Below are 15,743 nucleotides of genomic sequence, written 5' to 3' on the forward strand. Positions count from 1 at the left end.
TTCGTCACTACCTCCCCAGAAACCGAGGACCGGGTTCCCTAAGAGCCGCTCACCCCACTGGGTTCCCAGAGCACCTCATAAATACTGATAGTACTGAAACTGGCTGCATGGAATTATCTGTTTATTAAACTCTTTCCTGGTTGGAATCCAGATGCTTCAAGATCAGGAGATTTATGCCTCTGGTATTCACTTCAGTGCCTGACATAGTAGGCACTTAACTGTGTGCATCACTTAAAGGAAAGACATTAGGAAGTCAGAAGTTATTGTAGGAAATCAGTAAGTTAGTTGATAGGTCAGTTAGGGAATCAGTCCATAAGTTAAACTGCATGTTAATGGAAAAACCTGTTTGTATCTGAGTAGAGTAATTGGCAAGTGTGAAAAACCTCTAGATTTAATCCTTCCAGGTGAAAGTATTTTAAAAAGTACTTATGCAGACAATGTTTTGTTTTGTTTTGTTTTGTTAGCAGAATGTGGAGGGAATATAGTTCTTGAGTGGAGAAATCCTTCTCGAACTTTCACCTACGCCCAGCTGGATCTTTCTCTTCTACACCTGTTAGAATGGAGGAGAATCTTCGCCTCCTGGTTCTCGAGTGACAGGAAGCACATGTAGAGGTTATCTTGATGATTGGCAATAGCATATTAGGCAGTTTGGAAAGTTCGACATCTCATCTAGGCTCTCTGGGAGAATTTAATGTAAGGCCGGCTGATTATAACTATATGCAATAGAACCACAGATTCTCTGAGTTGGAAAGAAATCCACTTCGAAAAGGACCAAATTTCTCTAAACTCCAAACCATGCATCATTTATAGGGTACACGAGAGATCAATAGAGAATATTTCAAATAAAGAATCCCCTTGGTATCTTATCCCAACCTTCTTTTCGATGTTGTAAGTCCTAAGTTTGACTGCTATTCAGGCTGGCTGGTTGTCAATTTAACAAAAAATAGTTCTGGGCGTACAAATAAAACAAAACACTAGGAATATGACAAAATGAAAAGAAGGGCATGTTTACAATATACTTTAAGAGCTGATAAATTGAAAAGGATATTTGAGTTTCAGGCTATGAAAAATCACTCTATTCCCTCTTGTCCTGCTCAAATGAACCCCTATATTTCTCAAGGACCTGGACTTGCCAACTCTGAACAACCCCATTGGGAAACTTTCACCCAGTGGTCTGCACCATCTGTACCCCGACGTTGTACTTCATGATTTTCTCCAGCCACACAGTTATACTTTTGAAATCAATATATCTCTCCCTCTCCAATCACTTGATGGTTAGCCAAGGAATGCAGAATCACTTTGACAATAGCATAAAGCAAATATGACTAGGAAGATAACCCTAGGGCAAGAAATTTTTTAATGCACTACTAAATTGAGTACAGATTATTTATAAATGTTTCTCTCATAGTGATTCTCCCCCCTAGTACAAATCAACTTTAGGTAATGAATACTTTGAAATTCTTCCTTTGCTATCAAATAGTTCTAGAAATAAACTAGAGATAATGTGACCTTCCTACACACTTATTTTTTTCTAGTGATTAAAATTATATATTTTTTTTAAGTTTTTATTTAAATTCCAGTTAACAGGGGCGCCTGGGTGGCTCAGTCCATTGAGCGTCCGACTTCAACTCAGGTCAGGATCTCGAGGTTCATGGGTTGAAGCCCCACATTGGACTCTGTGCTGACAGCTTGGAGCCTGGAGCCTGTTTCGGATTCTGTGTCTCCCTCTTTCTCTGCCCCTCCCCTGCTTACACTCTGTCTCTCTCTCTCTCTCTCTCTCTCTCAAAAATAAATAAACATTACAAAAATATTATTAAATTCCAGTTAACATACAGTGTAATATTAGCTTCAGTTATATAATTAGTGATTCAACACTCCATACAACATCTGGTGCTTATCACAACAAGTGCCAATTCCTTAATCCCAATCACCTATTTAACCCATACCCCCCCCCCAACCTCCCTTCTGGTAACCATCAGTTTGTTCTCTAAAGGTAAGAGTCTGTTTCTTGGTTTGACTCCCCCCCTCTCTCTCTCCTTTTCTCCCACTTAGTTCCTTTTTTTTTTTGTTTCTTAAATTCCACATATTAGTGAAATCATATGGTATTTGTCTTTCTCTGACTAACTTATTTTACTTACCATTAATACTCTCTAGCTCCATCCTTGCTGTTACGAATTGCAAGATTTCATTCTTTTTTATGGCTCAGTAATATTCCATTGTGTGTGTGTGTGTGTGTGTGTGTGTGTACACACCATACCTTCTTTATCCATCAGTCAATGGGCCTTTGGGCTGTTTCCATAATTTGGCTATTGTAGATAGTGCTGCTATAAATATTGGGGTGCCTGTATCCCTTTGAATTTGAGTTTTTGTATTCTTTGGGTAAACACCTAGTAATGCAATAGCTGGATCATAAGGTAGTTCTATTTTTAACTTTTTGAGGAACCTTACTATTTTCCAGAGCCACACACTTAATTTAAATATATATATATATATCTCCCCTGAGTATGGAAGGTAAACGAAAGAAGAGTCACGTCTAGTAAAAATAATATTTCAGTGTGTAGAAGCTAGAGCATAAGAACAATAGGAGACGTAACGAAGTCATCAGATGTCTGCTGTCACTTGTAGAACAACTGTGAACACAAGTCACATAGGTGTGCTGTTGTATATTCAGAGACCATGACTTATGCTGCTGTTGATGATGTGGTTTTCCAAAATAATGACCAACTCTTAATTCCAAACAAAACAAATTGCAACTGTCCCTCAATTTACCCAGCTGTTACAGCCCTGGAAAATTCAATGCATATAAAATCATGAAAAAAAAAATAACTTTGTGTTAATATGTAAAATGGAGATATGGGCACCTGGGTGGCTCAGTCAGTTAAGCATTCCACTCTTGATTTCGGCTCAGGTCATGATTTCACAGTTCATGAGATCAAGCCCCGCATCAGGCCCTGTGATGACAGCACAGAGCCTGCTTAAGATTCTCTGTGTCCCTCTCTCTCTCTCTGCTCCTCTCTTCAGCTCCTGTGCTTTCACTCTCTCTCTCTCTCTCTCAAAATAAATAAATAAACTTAAAAATGTATTAAAATTGGGGCGCCTGGGTGGCTCAGTTGGTTGAGCGTCCGACTTTAGCTCAGGTCGTGATCTAGCAGTTTGTGAGTTCAAGCCCTGTGTCAGGCTCTGTGCTGACAGCTCAGAGCCTGGAGCTGGCTTCCGATTCTGTGTTTCCTTCTCTCTCTGCCCCTCCCCCACTTGTGTTCTGTCTCTTTCTGCCTATCAAAAAAAAAATGTAAAAAAAGTGGGTTTTTTTAATGTATTAAAATGGAGATAGATTCAGGCTCAGAAATTATAAAAAGGTTTTTTTTAATTTATAAACTTGTTTTCATGAACAGGTCCTTTGGGACCCTCAGAAGTTATGTAAGACACAGGAAAATGCTTCATTCTGTGGGACAGTCCCACACTGCAGAATGTCTAATGGCTCCCTACCCATTGAATGCCTCAAGTGTCCACAATCATGAAAATCTTGGACACCCCCACAGATTTCCAAAATTCCCCCTAGATGGCAGTACTACTTTTGCTGAAAACTACTGGTTTCCAGTATTTTCTCCGGAGCTGCCCCCATTGACTCAAATGTTTGAAAGTTGATTCTGGCTGTGAAACCAAAGAATGGTAACACTAGAAGGGACCCTAAAGTTTATCTACCTGGCCCCTTCACTTTACCCATGTTAGGTAAGTAACTTTCTCTTCAACACTCAACTATTATATAATCTAAGATAAAAACCAAGGTTTCCCTTTCTTTGGTTCTTGTTTCTTATTAAATTAGAAAGATACTTTTGAATATGTTTCTCTTACACACCATCTTTTTGAAAAAAGTGGAGTGATTGACAACATTTTCCAGGTTGGTTGTTTTTTTTTTTTTCAGGACATTTGGGGTTGAGATCACTTACTCCTCACCACTGAGGTTCAGTGCCAGGCTGGATAGTCTCTAATGCCCACTAAAAGCCTGGATTCTTGCATACAAATAAATCAGAAAGATGCAAAAATAAAATCCTTTACAATGCATCCAAAAGAATGGTCTCTAGGAGCAGAAATTGTCTTACCTAGTTAGTGTCTCATTTAGTTTTCCTGCTGTTCTTCCCAAACTCCACCTATCAGAATACAAGCTGGACCTTGGGAAATAAACAACTGATGTCATATGCTCCTACACTGTGCACAGCTAAGGGCCTCTTCCTCTGCCTCAGGACAGCAATGCACTGGCTCCTTCACAAGACCTAAGTAAGACGTGGCTATTTGCTAATTACCCTTGGCAAGTGAGTTCTGATGGTGAATTAGGAATTTTTACAACTAATTTGGCAGATCAAATATTAAGGAGAGAACCACTGATTGCCCAAACTTCAAAATATTGCCTCTCCAAATTAAATTTACAATCAAATCAATGCCAGTTTCAAAAGCATTGGTTGAGATTTTTCTATTTGTAAGCCGTGTGCATTATCAGGGGTAAAAAAGGGTGAAAAGATGAAGTTCACAGGATGTAAGAATTCTTGGGTAAAGCTATGGATCCTATACCCAAGAGCAGAATTAGGATTGCCTCCTAATCCTTTCCTCACACTGCCTATCGATGGTATAAAACATGGGTTTAACATGTCTTTTGAAAACTGGTTTATCTTCACAGTTGTGAAGGGCAACCTAATGTGTATCCACAAACCCAACTCTCTTCAGGAGAGAGTGCTTATTCACTCCATACACTCCTCATAGAAAACTCCTCCAGTCCTTCCTTCAGGGACCACTTCCTCTTAGTTTTAGACTCGCTCTAACAATGTAAACATCAGGTGTTGGAAGTGGCAATTTAGAACAGGAGGTGGCCAGCCTGTTCAAGGTAATCCCTGTGACAGCAACAAAAAGAAACAACTTATAGTCTGACCTCCAGGAGGGAGATGAAAAACTGTTTTACAAAGGTGGGGGAGGGAGCCAACATAGGAACTCAAAACAAACAGTGGCCTAGGTCATTCAGTGCAGGGACGGATGACTTTGCTAGGCCTGAGAATGTCTCCATATGTAGAACAATATAGTAATTGATGTAAAAGAAAAGTGAACCATGCTCAATGCGTTTTGCAGCAAAATCCATAAAATTCAGTGTAACAGGTAGAATCCTAGAGTGTCACAGTAGGGAGGCCCTTAAGAGAGCATCCCTGTCTAATTCCTTTAGTTTACAAAGAAGGAAACTGAATATAAAGGGATGAACAGGTTCAAGGCAAAGTTGAGACAAGAGCACAGCCCCCCTGCTCCAGCACTCCTTTCACATGGACACCTGGAGAGCCGGCACCACTAAGGGGGAGGAAAAGAGAAAGTGCATCACCTTTAACCACTCATTGTGCCGTGGCTTCTGACATCTCTGTGCCTCCTTGCACTGATATCACTCCCTTCAAAGGAGAAGAAATTTGCTCTCTTTATTCACAAAAGAGTGAACTGTTATTCCCCGATTTATGATGAGAGAACCTCAGGGTTGGCCCTTAACAAAATTGGTAATGAAGGTAAAGTTTACTTTGAAATCCCTCCTACAACCCATTCCTGTGTGTTTCCTCCAGGCTGTCCTAGGTTTGTCCTCCAACTTGGCATCCTACCTACTGGCCTCACATCCAGAGTCTCTAGCAAGACGTAGGGAACTCTCCTAGTTCCCAGAAGCTTGGTGTATTCCCAGTCTCTTTCTAATTTAATCTATAATTCCATCAAAGATAGGCAATAGGGGCATCTGGGTGGCTCAGTAGATTAAGCATCCACTCTTGATTTTAGCTCAGGTCATGATCTTAGGGTTGTGAGATCAAGCCCCTCATCAGCTCCACCTAGTGTGGAGCCTGCTTAAGATTCTCTCAATCTGTCTCTCTCTCTCTCTCTCTCTCTCTCTCTCTCTCTCCTTCCCCCATTGGTATTCATGCTCACTCTCTCTCAAAAAAAAAAAAAAAAAAAAAAAAAGACACTTACTTATATTTGCATTTTGTATCAATCCTGCCTCCCATATATAGCTCAGAATCTTCATAGATCACTTGAACCATCATTGTCAAGTGAGGAGGACCTCTGTAATATGTAAAAATGAAAGAGAAGAATGTTATACATAATGTAAACTTAGTGTCATCAAGTCATGAACTAGACCGTGCTCATTCTGACACCTAAGGACACCTAAAGAACATGACAGAGACACATACAACAAATAGGAATTTTTCTAAACAAAGAGCAGTTTCCAATAGTCCATTAAAATTAGTTCTGATTCTCTTCCCCAACATTCAGGTTAAAAGTTTTTCAGAACTGACGTTGAAAGACATTAGAATTGGCCTTGAATTTATTCATATACATAAAATTTTGTGTATTTGTTCTAAGATCCCAGAGATTCCCAGTATTTTGTACCCAAGATGGTTGACCACCAAGAGGTTATCTCATCTCCTAAAGTCCCCCACCCATATATGCTTTTCCCACGCAGGTGTCTGCTATGCAGAGTTCGGAGTCCGTGTTCCCAAGACAACGGGGTCGGCCTACACCTACAGCTACGTCACTGTCGGAGAATTCGTGGCATTTTTCATTGGCTGGAACCTGATTCTGGAGTACCTGATTGGCACTGCAGCCGGCGCCAGTGCTCTGAGCAGCATGTTCGACTCCTTGGCAAACCACACCATCAGCCGCTGGATGGTGGACACTGTGGGAACCCTCAATGGCCTAGGTGAGACTGCCGTATCCTCTTGCCCCAACGTGCAAAATTACCCCAACAAACAAATGGGTTCCTCCTTCAGGATTCAATTTGACAAAATGTATCAGGACCCTTAAATATGTTTCTTTCTTCTTTGTTGTTTTTTTTTTGCAAAGTAATTCTTCTTCTGTGAATCTATGCTAAGGAAATCATTCTAATTTCCATAAAAGCTTTATATGAAAAGATATTCATCACAGCCTTATTTATATTAAAGATTAGAAACTGCCTAAATACTCTACAGTGGAGCAAACGATTAAGTAAATTGTGGAAGCATATTATGTAGCAATTAAAAGGATGATTAGGAGGACTGTTGTAATAATATGGAATATGTTTTTGATGCAATGTCATGTGACAAAGGATACAAATTGTATACGCATTATGTTAATAACTATATAAAAACGAGATCAATGCAGGAAAAATAACAGTAAGGAACTTCTCTAGTGGATTCGGCAGATTTTTTTTAATTTTTATAAATAAGCATGTATTAACTTTTAAATGAGAAAATATACTTTTAAAAGGGAAAAATGGATTCCAGTCTAGCAGAGGTCAAGGAAGGGGTAATACAACTGGGTGAACACTGAACAGTCAGAAGCTCACATAACAAATACCACTCACTCCATCCATCGCTTGCCTTGCTTCCCATCCTCATGTCTGACTTTAACCTCTCATATTTGTGGGAAGCCACACAATAGTTGGGGAAACTTGGGGGTCTTGTCCCAGAACTTCCAAGTATAGATTCTTGGCTGTGTGCTAGTCATGTGACTTTGGTGTGCCTATCTCAGAAGAATTGACAAAAATGCTAAGCAAGCAGATACCATAAGAAGATAAAAAGTATGAAGACCACATCTCCACAATATACTGATTTCATGGAATTTTTAAGCTCAAAAGGGCCTCCAAAATCAGGTGGTCCAAACTCTTCACTTTACAAATGAGATCCAGGGAACTGAGACATTTGCCCAAGGCCACACAACCGGTCATGGGCACAACTACAGCTGAAATTCAGGACCCTGACAGCTGAGGCAGTGCCTTTTCCATTCTGTAGAGAGCAGGAGTCCACTGGCCAACAGACAAGACCAATCAGGTGGGGGTATGTTCACTGCTTATCTTCTCTGCAAACACATACACATAAATGCAAAGAATACTCTTCTTCCAATAGCGTTCAAAGATACACATTTTAAAACTTTCTAAAAATGAAAAGATTACTAGGATGGAAAATTTATGGACTCTATACTGAACAACTGTGAAGATAAACCAGTTTTCAAAAGACATGTTAAACCCATGTTTTATACCATCGATATGTCAGTACGGTTCTGACTTCAAATGTTCTGTGCCATGGTTCCTTCCCTAGGCTGTGTTGTCATTGTCATATCATGTATCCCAATTTTTGGTCCAGGATATCAGGTCGTCTTACTTGTATTTCAAAATCTTCCCATTTGCAAATAGACACTTGTGGACCACAGTGTAGGTACATGCATTCATACATACACACACTTACACGCAAGCCTCTCCTCCCTCCATGACAAACTGATTACCCTTGTCAGAGCTGCGTGCAAATGCTCTGAAGCGGTGCTGGGAGTTTGCATGGCCCTTTCTCCCCTCTGAACAACATTAACTCATATCTTTGCCCTCTAGGGAAAGGTGAAAAATCATACCCTGACCTTCTGGCTCTAGTAATTGCTGTGATTGTCACCATCATTGTTGCGCTGGGGGTGAAGAATTCCGTGGGCTTCAACAACGTCCTCAACGTGCTGAATCTGGCAGTATGGGCATTCATCATGATTGCAGGCCTCTTCTTCATCAATGGGAAATACTGGGCTGAGGGCCAGTTTTTGCCCCACGGCTGGTCAGGGGTGAGTTCACTTCTAAAGTCTAGTATGGCTGTTGCACATTCTGCCTTCCATCTTGTGGCTAGTCTGAGACATATTTTTAAGAAAATGTTGCTCTGTCCTGTAATCTTCATGGCATCCGTTTCATTACTTTTTATCTGAATTTAATTGGAATGCTCTGAAAAAGTGGTTCCTATATAATTTTTTAATTTGTTTCACATTCATTGAGATCCTATTTTATACAAATAACAAGAAAAGATTTTATGTTTTGGCCACGTGAAATATGCCTAATCTTATGCTAAGTGCTCTGCTTGTAACATTTAGGTGTCCTAAGAACCTTGCAAGGAAGATATTTACATTCTGGTCTTATAGATGAAAAACTCACACTTGGAGAGGTCAGTGTGTGCTCACTATTAAGCATACAATGTAACTGGCAGAGTCAAGACCCAAAGGCAGGATGGTCTGACTCCAAAGCCTGTACAGCTTGGTCCTATAGAATCTCTGTAGAGTATTTTCCGAGAGACAGACAGCCCTAAATAGACAAGGCAGTAAAGGAGCCGGGAGAGTGGGTGGGTAGGTAAGGGATGAGTGTTGCCTGGGTACAGAACTAGAGAAAGAACAGTTTTTAAATTTAATCCCAATGTTTGGCCCAATATGGAGAGCCCACTGAAGTCTAAGTGCAGCTGGGCCGGCCCAGTGAGGGCCGCTCATAAATCCCATTCCAGTGGTGTGGCTCACAGCACAAAAGTCCACCTGGAGTGGTCTGGGAGTTGACCAGAGAGCAGTCTGGACCAAAAGGACATTTTCCGATCTCATCCCCATGATCTGGGTGGTGAGGTTTATGCTAAAGAAAAATGGGAAGGTCAGAGTGGCAAGCCAACTACTTGGCTAATAAATAGTTCTAAATTGTGTCTGGATCCTCTTTCTAGTATGACTAAAAATGCCTACTTTATGAATTCATTGGTAAAATTCACCCACCTATCCCTTTTTCTTTTTTTTAATAATAGAACATAAACCAGAGAATTTTGAGCTGGGAGAGGTCTTAGAAATCACCCGGTCTTATCTCCTCACCTAGCAGGTGAAGAAATGGAGGCCGAGAAAGGCATGCCGCCTAGCAGACTGCCATGCGACTGGCAGACGCATGTCCAGGACTCTCCCAGATTTGCTTGTGTAGCTTTTGCTTAGACTGGTTTTCCTCCAAGATGTCCAGGGACCAGAAATCTCTCTTGGAGAATACTCAAAATAACTCCTGTTTATTCTGAACCGTGCCACACTGTTCAATGCCAAGAAATAAGCAAAGGAGGAATCTAGCCAAGATTTCTAGTCTTCTGCTTATCTGTAAGAATCCCACAGTACCGCAAAGTTCATCTCTCCTCCTTGAACTGAATAAATCCCAAAACTGGTTAAAACTAGAAAAGACAAAGAAACACTGTTGACCTTATTCTGGATCCCTGAGTCTGTATTCTCTTGCGATACAAATCGTTCCTTTCCTATCAAATAAGAGAAACAATATATTACAAGAGTGGCAAAGAAAAAAAAAGTGTTTTTCCGGAACACAACTGCATTTCCACTGTAGCGCACAAATTCCCACCATTTTTTTTCACAATCTAAGACATTTGGGGGTCATGGACTTACTGTTAGGACTTTGACCAACAGCTAACTTCTGTGCTCTCAGGTTTTCTCATCCACCAACTGGGAAAACTAATTGTATCCAATGTTTGCCAAAAAAGAATAACATCTTGGATAGTTTTTTTAGTACACATTGTGTGGTTAGCAATAGTGATAATTACAGGAGGAAGAAGCTAGAGTTTATTGACTACCAGTTAGGTACCCAGCATTGTGTTCTATGGATATTATTTCACTCTTATAACAAAACTTTAAAGGAGGTGCTGTTGTCCCCAACTTAACAGGTGGAGAATCCAAGGCTCAAAGAGGCTGGGGAGCTTACCTGAGGTCACTTAGCTAGTCAGTGCCAGGACTGAAATTCCTACTTGGGTCTATGTGACTACCACATGCTTTCTACTTCATGGACTACCTTGTGCATGATCACCCCCTTCCATCTGAGCCTTCTTTTAAAAAATGCAATCAGGTAATTCATCCAACATGTTACATTTTCATTTCCTTTAAGCTTTTACAGAGTCATAAAGTCTTCGAGCTAGGAGGAGCATTAAGACGTGGTCTAGCTACTCTTCTTACCTACAGTTGGGCACGTAAACCAACCTAGGCCAAAGTGCATTGTTTACCAAGACAACACAGCAAAACAATTTGAAAACCTTTTTTAATTACTCAGTTCATGTCTACTTTTCAAAATCCTAAGAGTTCACCGAAATGGCATACATTGTAGTCTAGGCCCCACGTAAAGACTAGAAACAATCTCTTCTGTGCCCGTGCCAAAAAAGATGAATGAATCTTTTACCCTTCCCCCTGTGCTTTGTGCTGGGGTATTTATTCTCTTTGGGGGTCTCCTCTTCCCACTCAAGGGCTCCATATCCCTCCTCAGGATAGTCAGGAGTCTACCTCATCAAGGAAGAAACTAAGTCAAACCAGCCTTAGGGGGTCCCCATTTATACATATCCCATGTTCTCACTAGCTTTTGTGGCGAGAAAAGAAGATCTGAAGTCAGGCATAAAAAAGGAAAGGAAGGATTCTGTTCCTAACACGAACCATTTTCTTTGTGATGCACTCTTTCATGTATACTTTTCATTTCATCTTCACAGCAGCCTTACAAAATAAGGACAATGGTCTCTACTCGTACATCAAAATACCTTAAATTGAGAAAAGTTAAGGCTACAGATCTAGATGGTAATGGATCTGAAATTCAATCCCAGTTCTGCTTCAGTCAGAGCCCTATTTACTCCACTATCCCCCAACCTGGTTTGGACACACGGGACCGATTGCCTCTCTTTGCACCTTTGGCCTCGCAATCTCACTGCAACCCAACCTTACGATCTTGAGTAGGCTTGTCACTGGCCACCAAAAAGGTCTGGCTGGGATTTTGTATTTTTCGCTGCAAATCCATTATCCCTGCAGGGAATTCAAATATGTGCTCTAGTGGCTGTGACTAAAAGCATCAGCTGAGCACAAAGGACAGCCCAGTTTGAGGATGTTGCTGACTCATCCTCTTCTCTATCTGCCCGGCCTTGGATTTCTGCATAGTACATTTCCTCCCTAACAAACTGGCCTGGACCTGTTCTTTCTCAACTTTGTTTTCTGGTCACTTTTCTAGTCCATGAAGGCCACTTTGGGTTTGTTTTGTTTTGTTTTGTTTTTTTCTTTTTCTTTTTCTTTTTCCTTCTTTTTTTTTTTTTTCTTTTTCGTTCTTTTTTTTTTTTTTATGTAAACTCTTCACCCCAACGTGAGGCTTGAACTCATGACCTCAAGATCAAGAGTTTTGTTCTCTACTGACTGAGCCAGCCAGATGGCCCCTAGCAAGGCCACTTTGAATATGGATCCTAATTTTTAAGGTCTGAAACCCTCTCATGAACATGACATCCATCAAGTGAATAAACACACTCCCTACTCCGTTACTTGACAATTGTCAACAAAAGTGAGTTGACTACTCGACAGCTGCAGACTTCTCCTTAGGGAAAACCCAACCCTTCTCCCTGACAAAGGGCCTAGTACAGAGCTCCAATCCACTTTACTCTTCAATCGCTTCTGGTAGGATGGGCTGGGGGAGATCATTGTGTTATGTAGGAGATGGTTTATAAGGATGCCGGTACCTGACTTGACACACAATTCTCAAGTACTTTGAAAGGGTTAATAATAAACAATCTGTCCTCTGGCCATAGACCCTTCACAAGCCTACTCTTTCCCTGCCCCAACCACATCCTTCCAAAGAAAATAGCTTAAGGAATGGTTTACTCACTTACAGGTTCTGGGTCAGATGCTGCTTTGGTCTTGAAGAGCCGAAGAACAACAAACATTTTTCTCTAGATCAAGTAACTGCTGGCCCTCAGCTGAACCCCTGCTTCCATCTGCAGTTCTTTAGCCCCTGGACACTGTTGGATGTGTATTGCCTGTATGTTATTTGTTCTTGATGTTATCTTATGGTTTCTCTTGAACCAAATGAGACACTCCACCGCACAAACAGCTCCAAGGAAAATGGTCCTTAGCAAGCATGTGTGGGGAATGCTGAACGCCTCCAAACAAAGGAAACGTTGGCTTTCGTGTTCTCCACAGTTTAATTCATTTGTTGGAACCTATTAACACATTCCACTGTCACTGTGGACAGGCTGCTAATAGATATCCGGAGCTTGAGGGTGGTAGAAAATGCTATTAAAGTTGGAGTTTTGTCTTGTTACCGTGGGAGTGAATTATATAAAGGTGCCCAATTATCTCCTAGACATCTGGCAGACTGGCCAAGGCAGAATATGGAGAGCTGCCTCATTCCTATGCCTCTTGAATATCAGCAAGACACAGAGGGCCAGCTTTTAGGGACCCCACACACTGAACAGCATGCCGCTATAATGGCATTGCTTTCGACAACCAAGTAAGCAGCAGCCCTCCAGCAACTGAGGCACGTGCTGCTTCCCCACAAAGGCTCTGTAGAGGGATGAGCTGATCTGGATCGCCGGGCTGAGCAGCTACACCAGCTTTGCCACGGAAAACTTTCCACTTACGTCGTCAAATTAAAAAGTCAATGCTATTTTTTATTTATGCGAAATATTTTTTAAAGCTAGGTGAAAGCACCAACGAACCCAGAAACATGCACATACGCACACTTCACCCACCAATTTCTTTCATAGATGTTCACTCCTAAGAACATACGCATTCTTTCATGCTTGGAAGGGAATCCTAATCACAAATACCAATGGCCAGATCTGAGGTCTGGAGAGAGCGAATAATTTTAGTGGTTATTTGGGTAGAGACAGACCCATACCCAGTTTCATTTCCTGGCTCTTTTGTATTCATCAATCGGGAATCATTTGCTTGCAAGGAAGAAAAATTCATTCAAACTAACTTAAGTAAAACTAACTTAGGCAGGGGCGCCTGGGTGGCGCAGTCGGTTAAGCGTCCGACTTCAGCCAGGTCACGATCTCGCGGTCTGTGAGTTCGAGCCCCGCGTCAGGCATCAGGGCTGATGGCTCGGAGCCTGGAGCCTGTTTCCGATTCTGTGTCTCCCTCTCTCTGCCCCTCCCCCGTTCATGCTCTGTCTCTCTCTGTCCCAAAAATAAATAAAAAAACGTTGAAAAAAAAAAAAATTTAAAAAAAAAAAAAAAACTAACTTAGGCAAAAAGGTGATCTTATTCGCTAATTTTATTATCTTCTCCTTGATAATGTGTTTATTTAATCTATAACTTGTTAGACCAGGATCTGTTTGATCTTGACAGGTATGCTGGGTTTTTTCTATTTCTCCTCCCTCCCCAGATCCATTATCCATCTTTCATACTCCGTTCTGTGCTCCAGAAGGCCCCTTGCTGGTTGCTCCCTGATGGACTTAGCCAATGGGCCTTCACTGAAATCATTTCATTTAAACCATCTGAGTTAAATTCTGTTTCCTGCCTAATGCAATAGAACCTCCAAATGTCCTACCTTTGATCTATCCAGTCTTCCTTCAACTATAATGACTTTCTAGTTTTACATAGCAAATTCAGGCTAACAGACATTCTCTTTGCAAACTAATTCTCTCCATTCCCAACTTGACCATAGTCAATATTCTGGTATCTCATCATTTTCAGCAGTTGCCATCTATTTTTTCAATTATTTGGAGAGCAGCAGAATTTGTGTTTCATAAATAACATAGACACTTATTAATCTCATTCAGTTTATTACCACAGTCAATATTGTATTTTAGGTCTTGCAGTATCCTCTAGACTCCAAGTCCCAGGGGGTTAAGCTCACAGTATTTTTGCTCATGACTATATCCACATCCCCAAGCACAGTGCCTGGCACAAGGGAGCAATTAATAAAATATATGCCCTTTAAAAAAAAAAAAGGAGGAGGAAGAATTTGTTTATGCCTTTGAGTTTCATCTGTTCTAGAAATTTTATAATAGTGATTAAAAAATACTGCTGGTAAGAGCTAATATTTACTAAGTACCTGCTGTAGTCTATGACTGCAGTTCACTGTATTATCTCATTTAATCCTTGTTAACAACCCTATGAACTAAATACCACTTTCATCTCCATTTAAGAAAATGAGGTTCCAAGAGGTTAGGAACTTATTCTAGGTCACCAAGCGAGTATGTGACAGAACCACACCAAGTCTGACAATCTGTAAAATCTGTTCTCCTAACTAAATCCAATCCCCACCCCCAACCCCCAACCTGTGGATGGCTGTGCATGGCGTTGGGATTCCCTCTGGAGCCTACAGTATATTTCTCCTCCAACTGCTTCATGATCAGCACTTCAAAATTGGAAGGTGTCCTCCAAGTCTTCCACTGAGTCTTCTTTTCTTCACCTTTGACATCCCTGGGCCCCCAGTGATTCCTCACAAGGCATGGCTTACAGACCTCTCATCTTTTTCTAGGGTAGATTGGCCCCCAAGTTCTTATTTTAAGATCCTTCCAACCCCATTTCCTCAACAGTAAGCTCTTGCAATATCTGTGAACTTTCCATCCAGAACTGACCACAGCAAATAGGCACAGGGACTATTCATGGCACATCCTAACTGGGAGTGATACATCATCAACTGACTGTCCTGACAGATCTGTATGATTTGCAGGAGCTGTGTGTGTGTGCGCGCACACGTACGTATGTATGTACGTGTAAAGGAAGAAAGATGTTAAAGGAAGAGAAAGCAGAACCTGTTTTCTGGTAGCTATCTTAAAGCAAGGCTTTCCTTGATTGGGGAGGTTTAGGGAGCCTGCAATCGCAGCCTCTGTTTATCCTTAAAGACCAAAAACATTTGCTAGATAAGCGAAACAAGCACATTTCCAGACCGGTAAACCTCCAGGTACAATGAAGTGAGATCTGTTTTCTCTCCTTACCTGGAGGCCAAAACACTTTCCATTCCCTGAAATGAAGGAGTTTACTGAAGTAAATTTTGAGATATCTCCTCTCCCAGAAAGCAGTCCTTTGATGACAATTCCTTGAGAAGTTCTTTCTACCTGAGTTATTAGGATAGACCAGCAGCTCTTATGGGGTGCTTGGGTGGCTCAGTCAGTTAAGCATCCGACTTCAGCTCAGGTCACGATCTCATGGTTTGTGGGTTTGAGCCCCGCATCGGGCTCTGTGCTG

The 15,743-nt window shown here is 41.2% G+C and overlaps 1 protein-coding gene across 1 annotated transcript in view; it reads left to right on the forward strand.

Annotated features, from left to right (window-relative positions):
* SLC7A14 (solute carrier family 7 member 14) overlaps positions 1 to 15,743 on the forward strand; it is a 117,851-nt gene that overhangs the window by 74,735 nt on the left and 27,373 nt on the right. Inside the window, exons 3-4 of the mRNA XM_060639205.3 lie at positions 6,473 to 6,709; positions 8,369 to 8,586. Coding sequence (XP_060495188.1) covers positions 6,473 to 6,709; positions 8,369 to 8,586 — 455 coding nt within the window. The remainder of the gene's footprint in view (positions 1 to 6,472; positions 6,710 to 8,368; positions 8,587 to 15,743) is intronic.

This window comes from Panthera onca, chromosome C2 (assembly GCF_046562875.1).
Source record: "Panthera onca isolate mPanOnc1 chromosome C2, mPanOnc1 haplotype 2, whole genome shotgun sequence".
In the NCBI taxonomy this organism is placed as follows: domain Eukaryota; kingdom Metazoa; phylum Chordata; class Mammalia; order Carnivora; family Felidae; genus Panthera; species Panthera onca.